Source organism: Barbus barbus (assembly GCF_936440315.1).
Source record: "Barbus barbus genome assembly, chromosome: 17".
NCBI classification, from domain to species: Eukaryota; Metazoa; Chordata; class Actinopteri; order Cypriniformes; family Cyprinidae; genus Barbus; species Barbus barbus.
In genome coordinates, this window is record NC_136745.1 from 29,618,936 (window position 1) to 29,629,648 (window position 10,713).

Sequence of the window (10,713 nt, forward strand, 5' to 3'; positions counted from 1 at the left end):
TTAAAATGCTCATAGTAATCAGTTACCATTGCTTTTTAATGGATTATATGATTACATATCATTCCCACAATAGAAGTAAATTATTCATAATTTATTGATTCTCTCTAATTCTTTAATTTCCCTTCCTAAAAATCACAATGATGGCCAGTGGTCACATTAACATGTAGGTAAACAAATAAATCATCGATATTATATTATACTTATATTAAATATAAAATATTAAAAACATACATTATTTATATTTTTAGTGTTCAAATGTTTACATAATTTTTATTTTACAATTTATTTTTTAATTAGTAGCTTAGCCCACTGTATTTTATTTAATTATTCCAAACCCACTGCATTTCTTACATTAAGCCCAGTTTGGGAAACCCTGGTGTATTGCAACGTTTAATGCATTTTACGATGTTTTTTAATATCAATATGGTACATTTAATGGTAAGTTTAAAACAAAAAAGTAATCTAAAAGTAGTTAGAATACATTATCTAAAAGATTATGTTACTAACTAGAGTTTTCATCATGTAATCTGTAATCAGTAACGAACACAGCACTGGGGATTACCATGCTCGTTCTTCAGGTTCCTCTCAATGTTGGCCACGCAGGAGGCACAGGTCATTCCACCAATCTGGATAAAACATTTGGAAATAGTGTTCGTTGAAGGCTCAGCGTCACTCTCCGCTTCATTCTCTTTCACAGCTGACCAGACCGGAGATAACGACGAGCGCCGGACAGACGGTGCTGACGGCGATGGGCTTTTGACCACTGAAGGCACCAATGAATTTGTCTCTGTAAACATGACAGGACAAAGTTAAAGGTGACCTGATATTGGTTTCAGTGGAAATGACAATATAGGACATTGTTGCTGTTTTTACTGATATTGCCTAATCTGCACCCCAAAGCAATAACATAAAGATATCGTGGCCACAAATTAAGAATTTATTAACTTGTTTGTTCCTTTTAGATAAATTAAAGTGAACTATACTATCCTAAAGTAAAATTGTATCAAACGTTAACAGAACGAGACAAATGTAAAGATGTGGTTTTTTTAGGTGAATCTCATAAACCTGTCAAGAACATATCTGGTTCATATTTTACCCACAAATGAAAAAAATAAAAAATGTTTACATTTATCACCAAAAGACCTATTAGAACTATTAAGACTGTAGCATTCTCACAACTGCAAAGCTTTTTTTTAAAAAAGGAAAAAAATAATATTAAGAAGAAAATATCTTTTTTTTTTTTTTTGTAAATAACACCATGATGACTTGCATTTCCTTATTCTATAAATAAATCATCCAGACACATGACACTATTGAGAACTGGGAAGGAAATGAACGTGCTTTTATATAGTGTCACAGTGCCAGAAAATCATGACCGCCCTAAACTAGACTTCACATCTTAATGCAAAAGTTATTTATTATTTTTGTTAATTTTACAGTGTGGTGAAATATGATCAAAACATATTCCTTGTGAAGTTGGTGTTATGCACCTTTTTTGATCCAGTGTCTGTCTTCATACTGTATATGGTATTAAATACGGTAAATGGAAGCTCAAATGCAAAAACAAATCTCATTGGTTTTCATGCATGAAGCACATTTTAACCATATTTGATGAGCTCTATTTATGTGCATTGATCAAGGTGTACATGTGAAGAAGAGCCTAAATTAAATCTGCTCATCATTTAAAGTGATCATCATGTATCCTCAGAAGACATGGATTAAACTGGTTAGATTCATATGGACGACTTTTCTTGCAGATTTAACTGAATTAAAATTTTTGGGTAACCTAACACTTTTTTATTACATGACCTAACACATATTTTATTACATGATTTATTTTTTTTACATATTTTATTTGGTCTTTCAAACACATTAAAACGCACAAATTCACATTATTTTTTATTTACAAGTAATGCAGGGATTCACAAACTTTTTTTGTCACAAGAACCTCTTTCTTCTAATATATTTACTTGAAGTACCCCTAAGATTTTAAGGTAAAAAGTTAATAATTAAGTAACACATTTGCATGTTCTCAGTTCCAGTGTTAGTTACTGGTCACATGACATATAGACAAATAAAATGTTTAATCTTTTTTGGTAAGCGCTTTATTTTGATCGTTGTTATTTTGAAATTATTTATTTTAATTTTACTTTTTTATGATTTAGTTTTCATTGAACTCACAAACCCCTGCATATAAATATGATGCAAGATCATCCGATTTAAATCAATGTGATAAACGAGTTAGGTCAAAAGTCATCAAAAAGTACTCTGAAAATGTGTAATGTAATGGATTACGTTACTAACTACAATTTTTGCCATGTAATTTAGAATCAGTAACAGACTACAATTTGTAAGTAATCTACTAGCACTAATTATGTTTTTGTTAAGTGCTGCATCAGAGGTATTTATGACCCAAAAGCACCATAATTGGGACAATTTAGAGCTGTTATCCAGTCTATATAACTGTCAGTAGTAAAGAAGGGAAGATAGAAGCACTTACCAGGGAGAAAAGCATCGAAGCCCATGTCCTCAATGCTGGCCCTCAGCTCCTCAGGGGTCATCACTAAAGGGTCAAACTCAAAGGTTCCCTGATGATTGGCCAGTGACACTTGGGCCGATCTCACTCCTTTCTTCTGGGAGATCATGTCCTCGATGGACTTAACACAGGAGCCACAGGTCATGCCCTCGATGTGGATCTCTGTGACTGACACCAGCGGCTGGAGGAAGCTTGGCTCTTGGGAAGTTGGGAGGATAGCTTTAAAATTCCCTGGAGGAAGGCCTTCGATGGCTTTCTGTAGCTCCACCGCTGAGATTTGTTTTGGGTTGTGTTGAATCGAAGCTTGTCTGTTCTCCAAGGACACGACGACCGAACTCACTCCAGGCAGCATGGATATATTGTCCTGAATATTGACCACGCAAGACTTGCAGTGCATTCCTGTCACCTGAAGCACTGTAGTGATGCTGGAGTCTGTGGATGGCTCTGAAAGCTTCTCCTCCGGAGAGGCGGCAGTCTGTTTGGGAGCGCTGAGCAGGCGCTCTACTTCACTCGCTGAAAGCTTTAACTGGCGAGGTTTTGACTTAACAACGGCTTTGAAACCAACCACCTCGATTTGGTTCACAATCTCATCCACCGTGATGACGTAAGGCAGGTACACTACAGCGGCCTCCTGGGATTCTAGAGAGACTGAAACAGCACAGACAAAACCAAAATCAATAATACTCAGGAAATGTTAGTATCTTTAAGGGTTAATAAGAATACGCACTCGTCTCAATAAATAACAGGGTTCCATTTCAAAATTCCATACTTTTCCAGACTCAAATTTCTAAACCTCTCAGTAAATTTTCAGACCATATAAAACATAAATGGTTCTTAGAGCATTATTTTCAGCTTTTTATTTGGTATTAAGTACAGTCATCTGTTAATATTTTTATGCATTTTCATTGAATTTCTCAAAGTGACAACATACAAATTTAACATCCTCTGTATATAAAAAAAAAGACTGGACTGGTACTGAAAAAAAAATGCCATATTTTATGGCATGACAGTATGCCATATTTCAAGGCCTTAGGTCTCTTTAATGCATACTTTGTGGAGGCCAAGAAACAACACCGTGAACGATAACTATAATTATAACGATGAAGATATAGTTCTAAAAAACGTTCTCAATATTAAATTATAGCAGCGTGCACTGAGAATAAACAGACGATATCGCTCCCTGGTGTGGATGCTACTATCGTTATCTTTATAGTTATCATCCTTGGTGTGAACGGGGCTTAAAAAGTTCGATTTTTAGCCTGGTCTGCTAAATATAGTTAGTTTTTTATAGATTACATGATTATTCATTCAATTTAGGCAATACATTATTCATGTTATATTGATTCGCCATAACTCTTCTTTTTTAACTCTTCCTTACTAAAAATCCTACTATGTGTCATTTACTGAAGCTTGAACTATATTCACAAATGTCATGTCAATAAATTTGCAACCATTAATTGAAACAAAATTATAATAATGATGTAAGTTATTAAACATGTGTGATGTATAGCTGTGAAACACTATGTAGTCATCATATCCAGTGACCTTCAGTAACTGTTGATCCTGGAAATCTGGACAAAAATATTTCAGACCTGGAAGACTTTGGGCGTGTCATTTTTAATCTTTATTAATATTTGTTCATATAATGCAGCAATGATTTATTTGTAATCAATTCTCTCCTACAGGCAGAGAATGAATTTTTATATATATATATATATTCTCCCAGGGAAACAGTGATGCAGGGATTTCCAAAAGTTTTTGTTGGCCAAACGCCTTAAAATATTTACTTGAAATATCATATGCATGGGAAAAAATTGAATAATTTTTTTCTTTGCTTTTTTTATATGAATATGCTATGTTTAATGGTAAGCTTAGAATAAAATGGATAAAAACAATAATCTAAAAGTAATTTTAAAAAGTAGTCAGAATACATTACCTAAAATGAGTAACCTAGATTACATTACTAACTACAGTTTTCATCATGTAATCTGTAATGGACTACAATATGCAAGTAATCAACCCAGCTCTGCTTACGGCCTTGCCTTAGTGCAACTTTAAGCAAGATATGAGAAAGGGAAGGTCAACCTCAATGTATAGATTGTGTAAGATCTCATTTCTTATCTACAGTACAATGGCACAATGTCAACAACTTTAACCTTGATTTTACCATTTAAACTTCACGATGCATGACATCATTCAACAGTAAATGTTGAAGTTCAATCTAACAACACTTGAGATTGTTTTACTGAAGCGCAGGCAAATGTCACAGGCTTCATACCTTTAATCTTCTCAACGCCTTTTAACTTCCCAATCTTGCCCTCTATGGTTGTAGTGCAGGACAGGCAAACCATTCCTTCAATACGCATTTTCACCGCTTCCACTCCGCTGGAGGAGCGAGAACTCGGCCCTTCCTGCGCATCAGGAGCCAGGCAGCTCATCACTTCCCCAAGCTGCTCCGCACTGATCAGAGACGGGACAAATGTGACAGCCAGGCCTTGGTTATCAGCGCTGTCCTGCGTCTCCACCACCCCTTGAGTTCGGGCCAGCGCGCTCCGTGCCTGCTGGATAGAGTCTGTGCTACAGCCTGCTGTGCTGAAGACTTTGGTTTCTGTTTGGACTGGTGTTGACGTGGCGTTTGTCAGGCTGCACTCAAAGCCCATGTCTTCAATGGCCTCTGCTAGGGATTCTGGTCCATGGCGAGTGTGGTCATATGTCACAGTTGCATTACTCAGCTCCAGAGACACCTGTGGAACAGAAAAAGCTCATAATGTGCTAATCTGTCGTCTAAAATAGTAAACTGCCCAATGAAAGCCACACGGTTACTCGTAGAGCAGCATTGTTCCAGTAACTAGAAATACCACACGTGCTTATGATTGCACAACACCTCTTATACAATGATGCCTAATGCAGCGTTCCAGCTGTACTCTAATGCATGATATTTGTTTAAATTACTGCTGTCAAACCATTAATTGCATTCAAAATAAAAGTTTTTGTTCACATAATATATATGTGTGTGCACTGTGTATATTTATTATGAATGCATGCATATATTTACGAAAAATATGCTTTGTTTATATATCAAATATATTTGTATAGAATACAAATGATACAAAAATAAATATACATGTAAATATTTTCAAAATATATACTGTATGTGTGTGCATTCATATATACATAATAAATATACACAGTACACACACATATATATTATGTAAACAAAGCTTTTATTTTGAATTCGATAAATTGCGATTAATCATTTGACAGCACTATAAAATTTTCTTTTGCTGCAATATTCTTTTGGGATCAGTAAGATTTTTATGGTTTTTAAAGAAGTCGTGTATGCTCATCAAGGAGTTTATGTGATTAAAAATACAGAAAAAACAGTAATATTGTGAAATAATTTTACCGTTTTTTATTTTAATATACTTAAATATAACATTTCTCTGATGCAAAGCTGAATTTTGAAGATCCTAATTCAGAAATCATTCTAATATGCTGATTTATTATCAGTGTTGGAAACTTTTGGGATGCTGTTAGATTTTGCTGTATTTGGCTGAGCAGTGGTTTGGGTGGCTCACCAATGCATTAGGTTTCTCTAATTAATAAAATAAGTAAGCTTGACCAGAGTTCTTGTGGGGAGAAGAATTTCTTGAAAGTAGCTGTGTAGCAGGTCTTCAACAGCGATGTTAGCTTGTCATTCTTTAAAATATCTTAACCCTTGCAAGTGTCCTAGCTTCTCCTGTGAGACAGAACTTTATACCTGAAGACATAAAGGCCAGGAAAAATAGATAGATACTGTTGGGATCTCTCGCAGTTCTAAAAGAAGTTCCTGAGGAGTGCTGTTCTTTTCTTATTCTAAACATATGGACCATTTGGTTCACATCTTTACAGACAGTTTCTGTTGATTGCATCTGAGGTGCAGTCACATGTAAACGCATCTAACTAAAGATACACAATCTTTCAATGCTGTTTAATATTTTTTGGAACCTGTGATAAACTGTTCAAGACTATTTGATTAATAAAAAGTTAAAAAAACAGCATTTATTCAAAACAGAAATCTTTTGTAACAATATACACTACCGTTCAAAACATTGGGGACAAGGTATTTCCCTTTCTTTTATTTTTTTAAAGTAATTGGTGCTTTTATTCAGCAAGGATATGTTAAATTGATAAAAAGTCATAGCAAAAACGTATTATTTGAGCTCTATTTTGTATGAATACTGTAAAAAAAGTATTACAGGTTCCAAAAAAATATTAGGTGGCAAAAGCTGTTCTCAAAATTGATAACAATCAGCATATCAGAATAATTTCTGAAGGATCATGTGACACAGAAGACTGGAGTAATGATGCTGAAAATACAGCTTTGACATCACAGAAAAAAAATCTACTTTATGGAAAACTTATTTTAAATAAAAAAAATATATATATATTTTCAAAATATTTTAACTGTATTTTTGATTAAATAAATGATGGTGGGCACTTCTTTTAAAAAACACATAAAAAAAAAATCTGATCACAATCTTTTGAATGGTGGTGTAGGTATTAATGAATTTCTTTAAGCATGTGTTTTGCTAATCATTACATTTGCATGAGCTTTAAACTATCGCGTGTGCATGTGATTCCTCAGGCAGCTCACGCTGGTGATTCACATATCATCAGATGACCCTTAAACCCTCAAATCCTCACGAGGAGACACCAGGAAGTTTGTTTCTGCACGATAAGCACAATTCTAGCTGCTTCTTTGTGTTCAGTGCATTGACTGCTCTCTTAGACAGAAGATTACGGTTTGTTTCTGTGTTGAACAAAGACATTTACAGTATTTGGCATTTGACAGTACTAGTCAACAGACGACCTTTTAAAGGTTAAAACAGCATCTTAGACAAACAAACTATTAAATTATCCGCTCATTTGACCCGTGTCTGCAGGGTAACTGTGTTTTAAGGGAAAGGGCAGGACGAATTAGCAACAATTAGGTTTTGTCTCTAAGCTGAACATATGAGTGGCTTTCTTCAATTACGCGACTGTTGCTGGAGGGAAGGCTCTGGCAAATATTATTACCACCATATATTTCTGTCAGATTGCTTTGTCAGCCACCCAGAGAGTCTAGTCACATACAATGATTCATGGAAAAATGACACCTGGAAATTTAATCTGTTGCTTAGCTAGATTTATATGTTTGTTTAGGGATAAAGGATGAAATTTACACTCATTATTATTGTGGGAAGCTCCATAAGCTTAAATACCACATAAGAAATGTGTTAATAATAGTGAAACTAAACATATGCTCAGATCAGTAATAAACCATATTTAGTCTAGCAATAATCTTGGATACGTTACGGTCTATTAAAATTATATATTAAATGTTTCGTTGTGAAACAAAACCTTTAATATACAACTAAATACATAGCTGTTTAACATACATATGCAACTTATGAGGCATGAAGATATTAAATCTTACTGCTGTCAAACAATTAATCGCATCCAAAATAAAACATTTTGTTTACATAATATGTGTGTACTTTTTATATATATTATGTACATATAAATGCACACACATATAGTATATATTTTGAAAATTTAAATTTATTTACATGTATATATATAAATATATTTAATATATAAACAACATTTTTCTGAAATCTCTACATGGATGTGTTTATTTATATATACATAATAAAAATACACAGTGCACACATATATATTATGTAAACAAAACTTTTTATTTTGGATGCGATTAATCATTTGACAGCACTAATTAAAATTTTAAATACTGCAAACAAATATATTTTACATACATAACATATTTTGCACGACGTTTACTGAAACTACACTAAAAGGAAATGTTTATAGACTGAAACCCACACAAGGAAGTAGTAACACTTTTGTTATCTAGCCAAGCATGCACGGTCATAATTGCATTCATAAACAGATTAATTTAAAGATAACAACGGAGGTTATCATCACGTCGACTCATTGTTATTTGGTGTGGTTAGCATTAATGTCGCTCTCACCTGTATATGATTGACACCTGGCAGACCCCCAATCCGGCTCTCAATGGACTGGACACAGGAGCCGCAGGTCATGCCCTCGACCCCCAGAGTCACACAACACAGGTTAGCGCTCAACGCCATTCCTCCTCTGGAAGATGAGACCAAACAAGACGGCATGTACAAACATTACACTGGACATACAAGCAGCTTTCTGACCCGCGAGACCAAACACCAGTCATTTTCTTCAACCACTGTTGTCTGGGCAGTTTTGCAGCATATTTGAAACAAAAGCAAACTATGAAAAACAAATGCATGAATGGTATTATCAAGACCAAAAGATGGCACTTTTATAAGTAGTTTTTGCTAGTATTAAACATAACAAAACTGTTCATTTTAATAACAGTCTCATAAAATAAACTTGACTGTCCTAACAATTAAACATAATTAACCCACTAAACACCTTGTGAATGTTACTGATTGGAATTAATTTGAATTTAATGCCTTCCAGCTGAATAAATAAATCTATATTTACACAATTTTAATATCACAAGCCTGTTTATATGTTAATACAAGATTAATAAAAGTGACAAAAACTAACTAAAGTCGATATTTTATCTCTCTGGTTTAATAAAGACAATGTATGACATTAGGTCTATGAAACAATAATTATTAACAGTAACATTTAATAAGGTTTATTATTAGTTAACTGCATTAATCAACAAACTAACACTAATGTATTTATTAATCTTAGTTAATTTCACATTTACTAATACTTTATTGAAAAATCAAACTGTTACTAACTTATAATAAACAAATAACAACGTTAATAATAACTGTAACAAACGTATTTCTCTTTGTTTGTGTTATTTAATGCATTAAGCTTGTTATAAGTGTCACCTCATTAACTAATATAACTAATTATAATCCGAGCGACATGATAAACACTAGATTACTGCTCGATAATCAACACTTGACAAGTTTCATCCGAAATACTGCTAATTATTAATAAAACCAAGTTTTGATATGTCATAAAAACATAATAAAACGTATATTAGTGTATATGAGGAGCAGATTTGTGCCTCGTTTGGACTCTCTGCCCTCAAGCTAACATAAACAACAGATGCTAAGCGCGCAAAACAGCACGATTTGTTTACCTTTTAGACGAGGTGATGATCCAGAGTCACAGGAACAGCGAGTTTGAGCCTCGCAGGATGTTTAAGACACTTGTTAGGGAAGTTTTACTGTCGCTTTCACTGTGACAGCAGCAGTTAGCTGGCTAACATGTACTTTCCCTCGTCTCCAGCAGCCTTTGGGTCCTCACTTGTATAAAACCGGTCCACATCGAGCGAGACACAAGCGTGTGTGGTGTGTGCCCACAGCAGGAGAGTGTGTCCTTACAGAAGTCAGGCTGGAGATTGTTAAATCCATGCGGAATGTGGGGTTATCACACAGACTACAACGCACATCTTTCCCAGCGTGTTCAAGAGCGTCAACAACCGGTGCCGACTGCGCAGACGTCGTCAAGGGCTTCAGTAATGCGTCGCCACGCATGGGAAGTTTGTGAGAGGATAAACTACCAGTGTTGGGGAAAATTACTTTTAAAAGTAATGCATTACAATATTGCGTTACTCTCTAAAAAAAGTAGCTAATTACGTTACTATTTTATGGAAAGTAATGCGTTACGTTACTTTTGCGTTACTTTTTAAATATGAGCAGGGCTTGATTGTATGAATAAACCTCAGGCTGAAGGAAGAGTAAATTCACGTCTGTAAAGCGGAACGCAGGAGAAGAAGGTTCAACACTAGTCAGCAATTAAAAAAACAATGAAGCACAATTGTTAGTTTATCTAAAGTCCTTTTAGCTTATTATTATGGTTGAACTGGATCATCAAAGGTCAGCAGCAAAGACATTGGTTAATAAAATGGGATTAGATACATTTGTGTTGTTTAACATATTTAATTATTGCAGATTTGCGTCATATTCTGAGTTTGCATTTCACTGTTTTAATTCATTTTGATGAATACTAAATCTGTTTTCTTGGGAGTGGGATGAATTAATGCACATTCACATTTAGTCTAGAGCTACAGTAACATGTTCACACAGTGCACTGTTAGTCAATAAATGGGAAAAAGTAACTCAGATATTTTCTTATAAATTAAAAAGTAATGCGTTCCTTTACTAGTTACT

The 10,713-nt window shown here is 34.4% G+C and overlaps 1 protein-coding gene across 1 annotated transcript in view; it reads right to left on the bottom strand.

Annotated features, from left to right (window-relative positions):
• The window catches only part of LOC306883508 (copper-transporting ATPase 1-like), a 38,600-nt gene extending 28,540 nt beyond the window's left edge, over positions 1-10,060 (bottom strand). Inside the window, exons 1-5 of the mRNA XM_079438809.1 lie at positions 9,681-10,060; positions 8,548-8,674; positions 4,815-5,280; positions 2,501-3,184; positions 563-787 (exon numbers count right to left, since the gene is read on the bottom strand). Of these exons, the coding sequence (XP_079294935.1) occupies positions 563-787; positions 2,501-3,184; positions 4,815-5,280; positions 8,548-8,667 (1,495 nt within the window). The 5' untranslated portion in view covers positions 8,668-8,674; positions 9,681-10,060. The remainder of the gene's footprint in view (positions 1-562; positions 788-2,500; positions 3,185-4,814; positions 5,281-8,547; positions 8,675-9,680) is intronic.
• Positions 10,061-10,713: the final 653 nt, after the last annotated feature.